At 40.8% G+C, this 19078-nt stretch overlaps 1 protein-coding gene across 1 annotated transcript in view; it reads left to right on the forward strand.

The window, feature by feature from the left end:
- ANO9 (anoctamin 9) overlaps positions 1–19078 on the forward strand; it is a 130492-nt gene that overhangs the window by 82530 nt on the left and 28884 nt on the right. The window contains exons 10-17 of the mRNA XM_082269728.1: positions 1653–1713; positions 5318–5400; positions 5704–5808; positions 5917–6081; positions 8732–8768; positions 12665–12776; positions 15112–15169; positions 15245–15342. Coding sequence (XP_082125854.1) covers positions 1653–1713; positions 5318–5400; positions 5704–5808; positions 5917–6081; positions 8732–8768; positions 12665–12776; positions 15112–15169; positions 15245–15342 — 719 coding nt within the window. The remainder of the gene's footprint in view (positions 1–1652; positions 1714–5317; positions 5401–5703; positions 5809–5916; positions 6082–8731; positions 8769–12664; positions 12777–15111; positions 15170–15244; positions 15343–19078) is intronic.

The raw sequence follows: 19078 nt of genomic DNA on the forward strand, positions 1-19078 counted from the left end.
AGTGTTATTCTGATCTGATCAAAAATATTGATTCGTTCAGACACTCTTACCGGTAATGGAGGTGTTTAGTGTGTGTGTGTGTCACTGGCAATCAAAGGGTTAAAATGTATTACTAAATATGTGGCGGGAAATCTGACGCTGCCCTGGATTGACGCTAACGTTAATGCTAACTGACGTCACCTGTGATACTAATACAGTGATCAGAAAAATGATCTGTACACTATTATAGTGACACTGTGACAGGGCAGTGAAGGGGTTAACTGGGGGCTATCAGGGGGTTAAATCTTTATTAGGGGATATATGATGGGAACCTTAAACCTATCTGGGACTGCCGCTAACTACCACTAACTGCTGCTGATACGAACTGGCGTCACAAGTGACACTAACACAGTGATGAGTAAATTATCTGTATACCTTTTAATAGTGACACTGTGACAGGGAGTGAAAGGGTTAACTGGGGGTGATCAAGGGGTTAAATATGTGCCTATGTGTACTGGTGTCAGTGTAGTGCTTATGTACTCATGGTAGATTTTCTCTCCTCTCAAGCTGGAATCGAAAAGTGCTCCAGGAGAGGAGATTGCATAATTTCCTGTGCCTGTGATTGCATTACACAGGCACAGGACATTCTGCTATTGGTTAGAACCGATCACCAGGTTCAGGCCAAAAATCATTGGCCTGGACCTGATGACTGATCGGTTCTGAACCGAATAAGCACATCACGGGGATGGCGGGTGCATGCACCCCCATGCGCGACCGATGTACAGGTACGTCAGTTCACGCAACCGAGCCCCCTTGCCGCAGTAAAACTGCGGCGGGTGGTCGGCAACTGGTTAAGAGCCGATTCCCACTAGATGCGGTGCGAATTTACAGCGCAAATCCGCACCGCATCAAAATTGCAACCTGTTCATGCGAACTGATTGCAGTATATGTTAACGACACCCTGCAATGAGTTTGCAAAAGGCCGATTCCAGTGCAGACAAAAAAAAGGGTCCTGCACGAGTTTGGTCCGAAAGGGATGAGAATTCAGCCATACAGTTTGTATGGCTAAATTTACATTGCATGTGGACTGCATGGCAATGCGGCATGCGTCTGGCATCCCACTAGTGTGTACTGACCCTAAGATTCGAACTACACGTGGATTGTTTTTTGTCACTTTTTATCTGTGGAATACTGAGATCGCTAGTGGATTGCATGGTGTTTAGGAAAATAATGTGTAGCACTGGATCTTTTCAGATTGTGTCCTTGTAATATTCAGAGTGAGTGGAGCACTCCTAGATCCTAGCAGCAACACATATTGTCACGGTGTACATATATTTGTCTTTTTACATAGTGTAGCATGGAGTGCCCAGGGGTACTCGTTTTTTTGTTTTCCGGCAATTGCCAGTTAAAGTAGCACAGTGCAAAATAGCAAAAAATGCCATGGTCGTGAAAGGGGTAAAACCTTCCTGCGGTCAAGTGGTTATGTAAGTCTGGTGTGTTGATGGATGGAACTGCCTCCAATTCATGCCAGCTCTCAAGTTATTCATTGCTATGTACATCTCCAGTTGGGCGCACATACTATTTGGAGGCAAACATCAGATGATTCAATCACTGTATATGTAGAAAATGTTATTTGATTTTTTTTTTTTACTGACCAAGTTTTTCCTCTGCAGGTGACCCATTTATTTGATAATGAAGGCACCGTATTCTTTGCAATGTTTATGGCAGTTTGGGGTAAGTATAATATATATGTCTCCCATTTTGAAGATTCCTAGAAGTGTACCTATGCTTTTTAAATAATAGAACTTTTCAAGTATAAACCTTTTTTATTTCTGGAGCACATCTAAAACTAACCCTCCTTCTTAGCGGATATTACCCAATGCCTGCATAGTTCCGTTACAATCGTCCAAATACTTCTACCAAGTGTGTTGTGTCCTCTGTGTCTGTATTGCAGAGCTTTCCTCCCTTCCCATCAGGGGAAACCAATGTCCCTGTGACAGTAAGTGAGGAAAAATCTCTCCAGCTGTGCCCCAGATGGCAGTAAAAACCTGACAGGAGATCTAACCCTTCCCCACTCTATCTAAAAACAAAAACTGTCCTGACTGGTATTACACTTTAAATGCTTAACTCATCCATAACCAATACCAATGATTAATACATCCGTATTAGCTATGATCACAGATACATTTATGCACATATAAAAACCTGATCTGTCTGCTTTCGCCCTGAAAATACGAAATTATCCAGTACAATACAAAACACTCTCAACTTAAAGGGGTTGTAAAGTCAGAAGGTTTTTTATCCTAATACATTCTATGCATTAAAGTGGTTGTACACCCCGCTTTTTTGTTTTTACCTACAGGTAAGCCTATGATAGGGCTTATTGGTAGGTAAAATGAATATCTCCTAAACCTGCACAGTTTAGGAGATATTTACCCTGCATGCAGCCGCTAACGTCAGTGGTGCATGCACTCCAAAGGTCCAGCGTACTGTGCCGGAACTTCCGAGCTTCTTCCCGGGACTGTGGGCTCCCGTGCGCATGCACGGAAGTGACGTTATCGCAGCCCCAGCCACTCACAACACCGGAGCCCACAATCCTGGAAGAAAGGATGGGAGAAGTTGTCTGCCCTTTCAGAGATGGCTGTGCACCGCTGGGAGGGCTTGGTTTTAAGGTGCTAGTTTGTGATACATGCTAATACATTATGCCTTTATCTTGCAGGTATTTTTTTTTTTTTTTCAGAGGGTTTACAACCGCTTTAAGATAAAAAGCCTTCTGTGTGCAGCAGCCCCCTTAATACTTACCTGAGCCTCCTTTCTATTTAGCGTTGTCCATGCGTGCTTCAGTCATCCAGAACTCTCTCTCCTGATTGGCTGAGACACAGCAGCGGTGCCATTGGCTTCCGCTGCTGTCGATAAAAGTCAGTTAGCCAATCAGAGAGAGGGGCGGGGCCGAATGGCAGCTCCATGTCCGAATGGATACATGGAGCTGCAGCTGGACTCAGATACCCCCATAGAAAGCTGCAACAGGAGGGAGGGGCCAGGAGCTCCAGCCAGGAACCGGAGAAGAGGAGGATCTGGGCTGCTCTGTGCAAAACAGCATAGATGGACGAATCTCTGCTGCTGGGCTGTTGTATTCTGTTAGCGGCTATAAGGATACCCAAACTGATTGCATGCAAGCTCCGATCGGCCAACAGTTTTCCAACAAGCTACTTCAACAAAAGTTGAAGTGAGGGAGACAGACTCGCGATGCCACAGGACAGCTAGACGATCCATTGGGTATCCTCCAGTGAGCTTCTCCAGACACTGAGGGAAAAAAAAGCCCCCCCAGCTTAGGCAACAACTGGGACCTCGATGGCCTTCAAGCAGTGTCTCCAGCAGACTGCCCTGATGATCAGAGCCCCTTTGGACAGGGGGCTCCACTGGCAGGACTGGACCAGAAACCACACACTCTACTCCAGGCTTCAGCCACCTACTGAACATGCTTATCAAGGGATTGGCTTGGTTCCCATAAATATTCTGGCTACCTTTCTTTTCTTAATAAAATAAGTAAATAATCAGCGCAATCCCCAATTGATAAAGTAAAAAACACACAAAGCTGCAAGCATTCAGTGCCAAACACAAAACACCCACAGTAATCAATAAATAATATTGCTGCGCTGAGTGAATAAACAATCGCTTGAAAGTGTCACTAAAAATTATATAATGTGACAAAAATTAAATGTGATGCTCATAAATCAATATGACTCATACAAACGTGATATTGAAAGTCCCAATAACACAATATAAATGTGAATAAGAATGTATATAGTGACTTGATGTTAAATGACAAAGAAACAAAGGATGTGATACAAAAGTCCCAATACACAGTGCAATTTCAGTGACTATTGAATAAATCAATCTTCATCTGTGCATAAAGTGCTGCATGCTTCACTCAAAGTGCTCCAGTGAAGAATAGGGAGATTAGCAGCTCACCTCAAGTAAGTCAAAACAGGCATATAGATAAACATCAACGGTCGCCTGGTAATCTCCTCTGCCTCCACTTCCAACCAGTCTCTCAGATATTGGATTGTAAATGATGGAAGATATAAAGGAGGAGATCTAATGCTCTCTGTATTTATTAGGGGGCTATTTATTGGTAATGGTAAAATATTGCACTTACATTACTAGGCACTAAAGCCGTGCCAGCTCACAGCAGCATTCAGGACACTTCCTGGTACCTCCGGATCGGCGTAATGACGTGCAGGCTCCTCTCCCGTACGCGTTGCGTCATCGACTTCGTCAGCGGGGTCTTAATTGTTGACGCAACGCGTACGGGGGAGTAATGTGCTAGTTCATTACTGCCTGTTTCAGAGTTGAGGGAAACTGGCTGGGACCTGCTGATCAGCTGTGTCCAATCACAGACCAGAGACCTGTGCTTACAATCAACAGAGGGCTCTGCACAGGGGGAAAAAGCTCTCGGATTCAGAGGGATAAGAAAACAAGGACCTGTAGTAAAAAGCAGCACACATTACATATAATCAGACACACATTTACCCCCTTGACTACCCTATATGTTAACCCCTTCCCAGCTAGTGTCATGAGTACAGTGATCATGTATAGTATTTTCACTGATAACTGTATTGGTGTCACTGGTGATGTTAGTGCCAGTTAGTCAGCCCCCCAGCTTCCGTTAGTGTCAGATTTCTGCTGCACTATTGCAGTCCCATTATAAGTCACTGATCTCTACCTTTGGTGGTAGTAAAAAAAAACAAAAAAACAAAATCCAATATATACTGTATACCATAGTTTTATAGACGCTATAACTTTCTCACAAACCAATTAATCTACACTAATTGGGTTTAAATTTTTACAAGACATAGCAGATGTAGCCAGAATACATTTTGGCCATCATTTTATGAAGAAATTTAATTTTTTTTTTAATGTTTTTTATTGGATATGTTTTTTTTTTATCAAACAGTAAAAAAAATATTGTTTTTTTTATAATGTTCAGTCTTTTTTTCTTTTTTTTAAATGTAATAAAAAATAACCCAATGGTGATCAAATACCACTAAAACCACTGAAATTTTGTTTAGGTACAGTATTACCAAAAAAGTAGAGCAGTGCTAAATGGCAATTACATTGCAGAAGAAGCTATCAGAGTTTTTTTTTTTTTTAATTGAACCCTTGCCCATCTGCACATATATTCAGGTATTTCATTACTATTGTCTTGATTTATGTTTGGGTTTGCTAGATCTTAGGTAGGTTGTATATTTACATACTACATGTATTGCTCAAATAAAGTACTTCAATAAATACACGTATCTGAAAATGACTTGCAATTTTCTAATGTCTTTTTCAGCTACTGTGTTCTTAGAACTGTGGAAGAGGCAGAGGGCAAGAGATGTCTTTTGGTGGAACCTGTACAGCTGGGATGAGGATGAGGTATACCTTTTTTGAGTACCACATGGAAAGACTATACACGTCTCTGATTGCTATAGATACTAAACTAAGGTGTCCTACTTCTGAAGGGTTCTGCGATACTTGCAAGAAAATAGAGCCATCCATAGAATATAAGAAAAAAATGGATTGTGTTTCATTAAGAAATATCATAACCTGCAGTGAATTTCCAAAATTACTTGACAGAAGCCGAGCCTTCATGTATAAAAAACTTCTAAATGTGTGTTCACGGTATGTCTTTCCATCGGGTCTAGTATATGTACAGGGATCATTATGTATTCTTTGCAGGAGGAGCTGGCTCTGGAGCTGATTAATAATCCAGAATGTAGTATCCAGGAACACCAACATTCTTACCTCCGCTCCACTTTGGTTCTTCTGGGAGTGGCTGTCATGGTATGGAATTTCAATATATTCTATATGTTTTTCTAAATATTTTTTATTGATCAATTATTACTGCTTATCTAACCATCACTTTCTCTCTTTAACATATTTACCTGGTAGATTGCCATATTAATTGGTATAGCACAGGCCTTGGTTGTATACCGTGTGGTGGTGACTGTGGTCTTTATGCGCTCTTCTTGGGACTTGCTTAAGGAACATGCTAACACAGCTGCAGTTATGTCTGGAGCTGTTCTTCATTACCTTACCATTGTCATCATGACCAAGGTGAGTCTCCTCTGTGTTTTTAAATGATACAGGACACTGTCACAGTATATGTATATTATCCTATGACTTTAGTGGACATTTGTGTAGACTGTTGCTCCAGATACAGTTTGATAAAATATTTTAATGCATACTAACTAGTCAGTTGCCTACTTTGATTTGATAACTACTTGATATATAATTTCCCCTTATTCCCCTTGACTAGTGAAGGACTTTTCTAAGCCCAGCACGACCACTTCTCCCAAAAGTTCCCTTGTTGAAAAACAAGGCCCAGAAGTGTTAATGGGAAATGTAACGGTTTCGTGACAAAATTAATGTATGCTCCTTTGTGCTTCTTTACATAAAATATTTGGGTTAAGATTTATTTTATATTGCATGTGTGCCTTTGAGCACATCTAATTATCTTTACTTGTTATTTTTGCTTGTTTAAAGTATATTTAAACCTTAATAATGAAAAATAACAAAATTATGTCTTACCTGGCACAAATTCAAGTAAGCCCATTTGTTTTTTTAATGTTCATTATGTAGCACCTTCCTAGGTAGGTGCTTGAAAAGATGGTATAGTTTTTAGGTCTTTCTCCTTACCAGAGAGATTGCCAGGTAAACTTATATGGCTCTCTGCCTACCAGAGAGCAGGATCCTTTGGTAGGGTCTGCACATGGTTCTCAGATGCAGCTCAGCTTGTATAAAATGTTTCATACTGGTTCAAAAGGGAGGCATATTGGACAGTGGCAGGAAACCTGATAACTGAGGGCACAGGAATTGTTAAGGCCTTGGTAAATGGCAGACTAAAGTGCTTGGTGCACGCTGGGATACTGTATAAATGCCAAGGGCACATATGCTCTGGGTATTTTAGCTGGGAGCAGGGTCCCAAAGGGAGAGGGCAGCTGCCCCTCCTCTGTATAAGCTGCTATGTGGCCTCAGGTGGTCAACCTGAGGGCCTGAGAGTCAGAGAGAAACTGAACCTAGGGGTCTGGCAGAGCTGACTGGAGGGGAGACACTGGAAAGGATCGGATTCTGCCGACAAGGAGTACAGATCTGTGTCATGGGACCTATCCTGAAAGAGCCACCCCTTCTGCTGGAAGAGTCAGTGGGCAGGTGTCAGTCAAGGGGATGCTAGAGAGTGTCCTGAAGAAAATGTAGTTGCATCAAGTCTACTGCTAGAGAGAGCAAGAGCACTCAATTCTTCCATACAAGTGGCAGTATGCTTAAAGCAGTGTGTCTGCTTCCACAAATAACCTGGTGAGGCCAAGTGAGAGTTGTCCTTATCTACTGTGAATATTCCAAGTTTGAGTATACCACTATTCCCTTCTCCCATCCAAGTTCCAAAATAAATAAAAAAAATCCCCTGGACTGTTAATTGAGTAACAAGCAAACGGAAGTAAGGGTGGATACGTGAAAAATCCCCTAGTGACTGTTTTCAGGTAATCAGGGGGAGACCCAAGAAGTCATCACACAGCAAGGCCTACGGGGCAGTGCTACAATTATTATATACGCTTTTGTCAACCTGGTGACCCCCCAGTCTTAAAGCCTAACTTTGGGTTTTATGTTACTTTAGATTGTTTGGGTCAAGCTGGTCCAAACAAACTATTTCCTTTTACTAAGAAATGTGTATGCCATCAACGCTATACAAAAGGTTTGTAGCAACAGCTAAGTTCCGACAGTGGCACGGGGACTTCCCACCCCATTTCTGGTACAAAATTAAGTGGGGCAGAGCACTGTGCAGCCATTCACAAGAAGTCTTGTAATTTTTTTTTGAATAAATGCAAGGCTTCCTCTGCTTGACTGAGATGGAGAGGTGGGTGAATGGATTAATGATCTCTACCTTGCCAATCAGAGGAAGCCTTGTATTCCTACAAAGCTTCCTGTGAATGGCCGAGCAGTGCTTAGCCCAGTTTGATTTTGTTTCGGGAGCAGGAGGGAAAGTCTCTGTACCACTGCCAGAGCACAGCTCTGTATAAGGTTTGTAGCTAATGCTACATGCGGTTTATGCATCACTGATAGTTGTTCATTTGGGTTAGCTTGGCTCAAATAAAACACAAAACCTTGAGTTGGGCTTTAAGCACATTGGGTCATTTCCAGGAGTGAGCTGACAACACTGCTAGGTTGCTGCTGAAATTCCAGGAGCATGAACACAATATGGTTTATTTATTTTCAGCCTTTAGTGAGTGGACAGGACTGAAGAAAAAGCGACTTGGAGGTTTCCTAGTGTACATACACCCAACCACTGCTACGCTGGATGTGAATGCAGCTAGAGCAGTCACATGATCACATGGCCACTAGAAGACTTGGCAAAAAAAGTGTAAGATACTGCTGCTTGAATGTCAGTATAGTGATCAGCATGCCCAACACTGAAATAATTATTTACACTGTAACAATTACATATACTTTTAACCCTTATAGTTGCCATTGATGTTTGCTGAATCAGATTACAGTGGATTATATCCATTTATATTAATGCTACATTTAGAAGGCTTTGACTTTAGCAAAGTGGTTTTAAATTGCTAGATTGCCTTTACTCTAGTGATTGATTTGATTTGTTCCTGGAGGAGTTCTTTACCAAACTGAAGTGGAGAACACATTATATGAAGTCTGCTTTTGTTAAAGTTGCTAATATAGCGTATTTATCAGGCGTATTATTCTCTCTGTGCAGGTGAATCGTGTTGTATCTACTCATTTGTGTAATCTGGGTGAGTCACTCTTTTATATTGTAATAAGTGATGGGTGAAGAAAACAAGCCTGTGCATGGCTATGTATAATCGGAGTCTCCTTGCAGAAGTGTAGGTGTAAGCAGATACCTCAATGACAGTGTCATATTCGGGAGTACAAAAGGATACTGAGTGAAAAAGATCACTCCTTTATTAGACCACCTTTTTCAACCTTCTGTACCTGAGAACACTGAAATACTGTTTAGGACTTGGAGAAACCCTTCTAAAAATTCTTTTATCTGCAGGTCTAGGTACGTTAGTGTATTAACTTAGTGTCAGTAAGTTAAAGAAAACAAAGAATATGTCGTACACAGAGTATTTAATTGACACATAGAATTATATATCAACACCCTGCTCTATACCCCAAAAAATATTTTCACTAATACTTATGAAGTGGAAAAAAATAACCATGGACTGAAAAGCCACACAGACAATGAAAGTTGATTAGTTACACTTTTGGGGAGTAGAGAAATGCCCCTTCACACTGGAGGTCAGTAGAAAAACGCACCCTTGTGCTAAAGTCAGTAAAGAAATGCCCCTACAGTGGTTAGCATAGTGTACATGTGAGAGAGTGCTAGACTTTGTTGGTGATGGGTAGGTCTGTGGCATCTCTACCTGTGGAGGGTCCTCAGAGTGGGTTACTTCAAGTGTATAAAGATTGTGGAAATGGGTGCATTAATAGAAGGGCTTGGAAACTCATCCTAGTTGGAGGATCATGATCACTTTATTAGTGTATGATATATAAACATGACCCGACTGGTTGTTTTATGTCATACACTAATAAAGTGATAATGGCTCCCCAACTGGCTAGAGTTTCCAAGACTTTGTTATTTTTGTACAGTACTCCTCCGCCGCCCCAACGACCCTTAGTGATGGTCAGTGTAAAAACGTTCTCTAACACTGGTGGTAAGTAGAAGACCCACTTTCATTGGTGGCCAGTAGAATAATGCTTTATGTTGGTGATAAGTGGAGAAGTGCTCCCTTTGGATATCAATGAAAAACTGCCCCCATTACATTGTTACATTGGTATAGTGCCCCTTCTATTGGCGGTTACTCTAGAAGTGACTTCTTCCATTTGATGTCAGTGGAACATTCTGCCCCTAATATTGGTGGTGGATTTAGTTTGGAGATATATTTGCTAATGCTCATGGAACCTCTATCAACCTCTAGAGCAGTCATTCTCAACCGGTTTATGCTCACTGAACATTAAAACAATGTTCAGGTCTCAGAGAGAAATTTTCTGATCCACATCTCACTACACATTGATGTGATCAGTCAGTTGCAGATATAATAATACATAAAATCACAAATAAATTGCATTAACACTGACAGTGCATTGGTGCACACCGGAAGTGCCAACTGTGGGGTGGCTTTATTAAAACTGGAAAGTGCAAAACCCGATGCAACTGTTCAGGGTAGCTTATCACCTTCTAACTTCAGCTTGTTCAATTAAGCTTTGTCATAAAAAAAAAAAAAAATAGAAGCTGATTGGTTTCTATGCAGAACTGCATCAGATTTTGCACTCTCTAGTTTTAGTAAATCAACCACAGTGTATTATTATTTAACTGATACAGGAACAGTACATTAGTCCTCAATGGAAACATTAACAACACAATGATGCTCAGTGGAAATGCTAACAGCATGTCGCTGCTTAGCGGATACACTATCATTACCTGGTGCTTCGTGGAAAATATACAGTATCTCACAAAAGTGAGTACACCCCTCACATTTTTGTAAATATTATTTTATCTTTTCATGTGACAACACTGAAGAAATTACACTTTGCTACAATGTAAAGTAGTGAGTTTACAGCTTGTATAACAGTGTAAATTTGCTGTCCCCTTAAAATAACTCAACACACAGCCATTCATTTCGAAACCACTGGCAACAAAAGTGAGTACACCTCTAAGTGAAAATGTCAAAATTGGGCCCAATGGTGTGTTTAATTTGGTGTTATCGCTCTCACTCTCTCATACTGGTCACTGGAAGATCAACATGGCACCTCATGGCAAAGAACTCTGAGGATCTGAAAAAAATAATTGTTGCTCTACATAAAGATGGCCTAGGCTATAAGAAGATTGCTAAAACCCTGAAACTGAGCTGCAGCATGGTGGCCAAGACCATACAGCGGTTTAACAGGACAGGTTCCACTCAGAATAGGCCTCACCATGGTCGACCAAAGAAGTTGAGTGCACGTGCTCAGCATCATATCCAGAGGTTGTCTTTGAGAAATAATCATATGAGTGCTGCCAGCATATTGCTGTAGGGGTTGAAGGGGTGGGGGGTCATCCTGTCAGTGCTCAGACCATACATCGCACACTGCATCAAATTGGTCTGCATGACTGTCCTCCCAGAAGAAAGCCTCTTCTAAAGATGATGCACAAGAAAGCCCGCAAACAGTTTGCTGAAGACAAGCAGACTAAATGCATTAAAATGGATTACTGGAACCATGTCCTGTGGTCTGATGAGACCAAGATAAACTTATTTGGTTCAGATGGTATCAAGCGTATGTGGCGGCAACCAGGTGGGGAGTACAAAGGCAGGTGTGTTTTGCCTACAGTCAAGCATGGTGGTGGAAGTGTCATGGTCTGGGGCTGCAGGAGTGCTACCACCACTGGGGAGCTACAGTTCATTGAGGGAACCATGAATGTCAACATGTACTGTGACATACTGAAGCAGAGTATGATCCCCTCCTTTTCAGAGACTGGGCCGCAGGGCAGTATTCCAACATAACAAACATAAAAACACCTCCAAGATGACCACTGCCTTGCTAAAGAAGCTGGCCAAGCATATTTCCAGACCTAAACCCTATTGAGCATATGTGGGGCATCCTCAAACGGAAGGTGGAGGAACGCAAGGTCTCTAACATCCACGTGATGTCGTCATGGAGGACTGAAAGCGGATTCCAGTGGCAACCTGTGAAGCTCTGGTGAACTCAATGCCCAATAGGGTAAAGGCAGGGCTGGAAAATAAAGGTGGCCACACAAATATTGACACTTTGTCCCAATTTGGACATTTCCACTTAGGGGTGTACTCACTTTTGTTGTCAGTGGTTTAGACATTAATGGCTGTGTGTTGAGTTATTTTGAGGGGACAGCAAATTTACACTGTTATACAAGCTGTACACTCACTACTTTGCATTGTAGCAAAGTGTACTTTCTTCAGTGTTGTCACATAAAAAGATATAAAATATTTACAAAAATGTGAGGGGTGTACTCACTTTTGAGAGATTCTGTATTTATTTGAACAACAGTGTTGCAGAATCCTAGTAAAGAAACCCTTCTTTACAGCGTAGCTTGCATGGGGGGCTATTGAAAGTACCATAAGGTGCCCATAATCCTTTTAATCCCCTGGTTTTACAGACCTTAAATGACTGAATGACTTCACACAAAAATGGTGTTATTTGGGAATGTAAAAATGTTGCTAGCCAAATACACATATCTATGGGGCCATCATAAAGTCCCATTGATAAAAGCTCTTTCTGTAGTTCTGTTAATGCAATTCTTTCTTTTAAATTTTAAGCAAAAGTACAGTAACTTTCGTATATTGCCTCATTCCCAATTTGCAATATGGCAACTTGGAAAACAAATTGTACAGAACATATGTAATGTTCTGCTTTTGTGTGGCAGTTTTTGTAACTGCTTTTCACAGAAGGCTGCACAGAGCTGGAAGTCAAATTTGAGGCGTACTAGCATTTCAGGAAGGAGCTTGGCAATGTCAGCCTTTTTGTTTTAAGTGTATAGAAAAGGCCAAAAAATAATAAAGAGTAGAACTCCTTCTATGCTGCAACCACTAAGCAGATAGAGATACTGTAGAGGGGATAAAACAAGGGCATTATTGGATGAATAACACATCTGATCGAATATTCCTCCTTTTAGAGAAACCACGGACTTTTACAGAGAGAGAAAACAGCTTCACCTCCAAAGTGTTCACATTTCAGTTTGTTACCCACTTTTCATCTCTCTTCTATGTGGCGTTCTTCTTGGGAAGGTAATAAAATTCACAATCAACTTTTTTTTCTGTTTCCTTACCATGTTATTATAGGTTCAATGAGGAATTTTTCAAGAAGTTATTTTTTCTTATATTTATATACCTCTCCAGATTCAAGGTAAATTGTATGAGCTTTAGCATAGCAGTAGTGGCTCCTCAAAAGTTCTATTGGGTCAATGGTCATGTTGTAGCCTGAAATTACTTTTGTAACAACAATTTGTTACAATAAAAATACATAAAAAAGAAAAAAATGATTTGAAGTATGTATTCCTAATTCAAAAAAGTATCCTCTATTTCAAATCACCAAATTACTTTTTTTTGCTGCTGTGATCTGACTTCCTGTTAGAGGGTGGCTACATTTGTTCTCTGTGCGCAGTGATGAAGACCACGACTAAAATGCACTGCTTTTTCTTCACAAGAAGGCAGAAAAAGTCGGTGAGAAATGATTTCCTGTAAAATAGATTACAGGACCATTTACTTAAAGCGGAGTTCCGGCCTCGGAAATAATTTTTTAATAAAAATACCCCCGGGACAGTCAGGGCTAATGCATTCCACAATGGATAGCTTCTGAACTGTCCCAGGTCGCACTTACTTTTTAGAAGAAATACTTACCTTGAAAATTTCTTCTCCAGCACTGCCATCTCAGGTGTGGGCAGAAGCTGTTTAGCAGGGAATGACGCGGCTGCACCGGAACTGACGAGTGGGGCCGATGCAGGCGCTTTGATTCCTGGGAGCGATGGCGTTCAGCTCCCAGGAATCAATGCAAGGAGGAAGTGACGGCGCGAGCCGCGGCCGTAGAGGGAGAAAGAGGAAGAAAGGTGAGTATATTTTCTTCAATAACAAGGTAAGTTAAAAAAAAAAAAAAATCGTGACTATTCATTTCTTTTACAGGTGACACTCAGCAAGCGGATGGCCCAAACTCGATTTTGAGGCCGAAACTCTGCTTTAATGGATGTATATGGATTATTTATGGAAATAAGGATATTGTTTAGTGTCACTTTAAGCAAATTACACAGCACTGTCATTGATATGCACATTTTTACTGTATGTCAAAGTCAACAGCTCGTCTTCACCTTTAAATACCTACTCTGGATGGTGACTACCAAGGGCGTAACTGCAGGGGGTGCAATTGCAACCGGGCCCCATGCTCCAGGGGGCCTGCGCGGCTCCCCTGTACACCTGGATAGGAGGGGCAGTGGGGGCAGCATGTAGAGAAATCCACTGTCCTCCTTTTTCCTCCTGTAGCTGCAGGAGGAAAATGAAGGAGATTGGTTCTTCTGTATGCTGCCCCCACCACTCCTCCCATCCAGTTCACTTGTGTTCTGCTGTCTTTGCAGGACTTGTGAAAGGGTTCCCCTGCTGGACCGTAATAAAGGGCCCCGCAATGAGAGTAAAGGGTCCAAAGATCAGTGGGAAGAGCCCCAGGCTTGAAGGGAAGGGCCCTGGCCAGGGGTCCGGGGGGCCCTTCATGGTTTCTTGCACCGGGGCCCTGAAGGTTCTAGTTACGCCTCTGGTGACTACTGCCTACTGCCCTCCGTAAAGTCGTGATTAGTACCTGCCACAGAAAGGAGAGAGGTGTCTATGACATTTGATTGTCATCTTCCTTACACTATATGAGAGGCAAGGTGGCAGGCCTTGCGAATAATAGGGTCTCTGACAGTGGTGACAGACTAGAGAAAAATTATTTTACACCTAATTTACAATCCATGTTTGGCAGTTTTCCTTTAAACACTTGCAAAGGATTGCAATAAAGCAACTCTAAATATTCATTCTCAGTTTAGGAAATGTTTTTTCTTTTCCATCCTTACATTAGGATACACACAGCTACAGTAGGGTTTCAGCAGGTGGAAATCAGTAAAATGGTGCCATTTACACAAGTTTCCAATGGTAAAACACTGTGTAAATTTGCTCAAACATTCACACATTTTATCTAATGTGTCTGTTGCATTTATTACAACGTAGGGGTCAGTGGGGAGTGATGATTTATTTTTTTTGTATCTTGTATTGATGATAAAAGTAGCAATAGATAACTATTGCAGTGATCTGTTGCTGATAAGGGGGGAGCGTTGAACTGTGTCAGCTCTGCCTTGCTTAAAAATAGTTGCCAAATGTATTTCCTTTGTAGCCACAATGAAAAAGCATTAGGGCCAGGTGGGACACATGGTTTTAAATCTGGCACTATGATTGCAAGGTGCTACAGAGTGTTCTTATAGAAAAGGACTGCAAGCCCAGGAGATGATTCAGAGCATGACAAAGTACTGCATCCAGGCCTGTCCTTTATTCTTAGCCCAGCAGAGACCAGGAATTAATTTCACGTTTCCTTTCTGAAAAACAGAATAAATGGCCACCCTGGAAACTATGTGCGTATTGCAGGACACTGGAGACTGGAAGAAGTAGGTGAATTGGCTCACGTGATTATATAGGTTAAGATATGTGGATAGCCCTTGACTCTTTCTATTTCTTTCCAGTGTCACCCAAGTGGTTGCATCACTGACCTGTTCATACAGATGTCTATCATCATGGTTCTGAAACAGACCCTTAGTAACTGTGTGGAATTTCTGTCCCCGTAAGTACAGTAGATAGTATGGTGCTCTTAATGTGTGTTTGCCATCCTTTACGCTGCCATGCCCACATGCAAGTTTACACATTTACTTAATATTTTGAATGATCAGAAATGGTGACATACACTGTAGACAAAATACACTGCATTACTTGTTTTAGGTTACCTTTACATTTAATCAGTTGCAAACAATTCATTCAAGATAGCCATCGGATGTGAAGTGCAAACTTTGATGTTCCATTGGGGAGCAGCTAGGAAGTGACCACTTCAATTATACTCTATTGACAGGGAATTTAGGGGAATTCAGTAAAATGGGATCCGAAGACTCAAATTTGTAAATAAAGGGGTCAATAATAACTCTGCCAGTTATAACAAGCCCTGACTTTTTTTAAGCATGTCTTCTTTGAGGATGTGTGTTAAAGGTAACCTAAATAACTAAAAGACACATAAGGAAAAGTTTGTTCAGGCTTTACTGGTACAGAATGAGAACATCCTCATATTAAGGCTTATTACATTTTATTCCATCTTATTTAAAATCTATAATTTTTTTTAAATGTATTTATGTATTTATTTAAAATGTGTCGGTTCACATTAGTGCGATCACAGAGATCGCATGTAATTTGGAGTGCACTGCTCCTAAATTACATGTGATCTTTGTGCGGTGCAAATTTCAGCCATACAGTTTGTATGGCTGAATTTGCACCGCAATCACACTAAACACGCACATGACCCTTTTTTTTATCTGCAGCAGATGGTGGTTCACACTAGTGCGATCCGATTCTGTGCGAACTTGCGGATCGCACTGCAATATGCGATTTCAACTGGGGGTGTCGTCAACTTTTAATTGACACCCCCTGCGTATAGTATATGGCAGTGTGAACTGCCAGGGGTGCGGATGTGATGTGGGAACACGCTGCATTTTTGCAGCGTTCCCGCATCACAGAAATGTGAACCGGGACTAAAGGAGCTTATAATCTAAGGTCCATAACTCACATTGACATACTAGAGCCAATTAATGAGTCAACGTGACCCTAAAATTAGTATATAAGCTACCTTGCAGCATCTGCTTATCATAGCTGACAGAACAAACTGTTACCCTACACAGCATAGGCCTCATTTTTAACAAATATAATAAGCAATTCACATATGACCTTGTGATGGTGAATCCCCTTAAGTCAACCTGTTTCTCAAATAGCGCGTTTAGGACCGATTGAGGATCATACAGGCAAGTTGCAGTACATACTTTACAGGGAAGGTACAATTGCCCAGAATTATTATGAGAATGTTCTCATTCTATACCAGTAAAGTCCAATCAAAATTATTCTTCTGTGTCCAGATGTGGTTCATAGATGGCCCTTTTCCCCGTAAAGGTAACTTAAAGTGGACCTCAAATTCTGCATGAATAAATTCCTGATGTGTCTTAACAGCAACAGTATAATTTCTCAAAAAAAAGCATTTACTCAGTCTCCTCTTCCTTGTGATCAGATTCCAATGTTATACCTTTGTAGCAATTCACAAAGCTTTCTAGAAAGGAGGTGTTTGGCAATCACTGAAAGGAATGGAAGGGGAACAGAACAGTAACCCAAAAGGAGGCAGGTAGTGTGTTTCTAAAAGAAAGAGAGAGCTAGTACAACTAACACCAGTGTTGTAGCAGTGTAGATAAGAGGGAATGGTAGTACCTCTCTGTTGAAAAGGATTCCTAAATCACTATATTTATTTATTTATTTTCAGGTACTTGTATAGTGCTGTAAATTTTACGCAGCGCTTTACATATACATTACACTTTCACATCAGTCCCTGCCCTCAAGGAGCGTACAATCTAAGGTCCCTAACTCACATTCATTCATACATACATAGTAGGGCCAATTTTATACAGGATCCAATTAACCTACCAGCTTGTCTTTGGATTGTGGGAGGAAACCCCCGCAGGCACAGGGAGAACATGCAAACACCAGACAGGTAGTGTCGTGGTTGGGATTCAAACCAGCGACCCTCTTGCTGCTAGGTGAAAGTGCTAACCACTAAAAGGATTCATAAATCACTATATTGTAAATGGAGAACACTGCAGTAGATATCTTTTATACAGGCTGCCTCTAATCAAAACCTTGGTTGGAGGTGTTCAAAGGGAGGAAGGGAGAGGGGAACGAGTTATGTGGAAATTTCAGCATAAGCTACTGCCCTCTGTAAACAGGCTTTTTACAACAAGAAAGCAAAGGAGATATTGCAAACGTATACAGTGTAAAGGAGCCCAAAGCTCCACCACATTGATATGTAATATTTTTGCAATATTTTGTATTTTAACTGGCTAAAAGTAAATAATATATATTTTCAACAATTTTGCTGCTGCCAACATATCATACATCAGCATCAGCAGGGGTATTACATATGTGTGTGAAAATCCGATAAGCTGACCGTCGGCTTTCAGGTGGGTGGATTGTTTTCACCAAAAATTTAGATTGCGGTACAGACTATCCAGGTAATTCTTTGACATTTTAGGGGCTTTTAAAGCATTGTCTATGGAAAATTTAGGGAACAAATGTTTGTTGCCATTTGCACAATTTTAAAGCTCGACATGTTGAGTTTTTATTTACTTCTCTTTTATATATTACCACAAAATTGGGTAATATTATGCGTTTCTGTAAACCATTGTGTAAATCTTGTGTGACCTAAAAAGTGAAATTACCAGCTTCTTATTCTCCAGGGTCTCTGCTTTCAAAAAATATGTACTTTTTGAGGGTTTTAACTTCTCTTCAGTCGTAAAATTATTTTTAATGCAAAAAACACAAAAAAGGCTGTGGCAGAAAGAGAGTTAAAGTGTTACTTAGTTTTAAATAGAATGGAGAGGAGTTATAACAACTTTCCGTTTTTATTGCTGCCTGTGCCCCCATTAAGTAGATTCACCCTCTCTTTGTCCTGTTTACTGTTTTCATTGAGAGTGGAAGTAAAACATCAGAACAGTAATAGAGGGAAAATCTTCCAATGGGGACACTAGTTTTGGTGACACCCTGGGATTCACTCACTTTAGAGGGATTTCTTCCCCTATGTGACAGAGATGGCAAAAAACCTATAACCCTCCTTTTGCTATCCAAAATTAAAAAAAGTTTTGCCTTTTTTAGTTACATTTAATAAAATAACAAAATATGCAAAACTCCTGTTAGGAGTTTGCGTGTGCTCCCCGTGCCTGCTTGGGTTTCCCTTGGGTACCACAGTTTCCTCTCGCACTCCAAAGACCTGCTGATAGGTTAATTGGCCTCTGTCCCAATCAGGCCTAGTATTCATGTTAGATAGGTATCATAGATTATACATTCCTTGAGGGCAGGGACTGATGTTATGTAATGTGCTGCATATATTGTCAGCGCTATATAAGCAATTTATATAGCAAAAAGAAAACCGTGGTGACTAGTAAGCTCAGTAATCGAAATTTACAAAAGGTTCAATAACAGCTTACAAAGCTTAACTGATATACTTGGATCTGTGATCACAGAAATTTAGTAGAGTTTGTGAGAAATTTGTTTAGCTTCAGCATTAAGTTGTTAAAGGCTTTCACCATTTTCTTGTAAAACATACTAAGAACAAAAGTGTAAATAACACTGAAACATATTTAGGGACAGTATGTAAACCAGCCTTTTTCAGACAGAGGAACCCTTGTGTCAGAATATTTATACTGCTCTGAATATAACAGTGTCTATTTATGTCAATAAGTAAAGATCTGTAAGGTAGGAGAATCTCCACTTATTTCCAC

Source organism: Pelophylax lessonae (genome assembly GCF_965119305.1).
Source record: "Pelophylax lessonae genome assembly, chromosome: 10".
Taxonomy (NCBI): domain Eukaryota; kingdom Metazoa; phylum Chordata; class Amphibia; order Anura; family Ranidae; genus Pelophylax; species Pelophylax lessonae.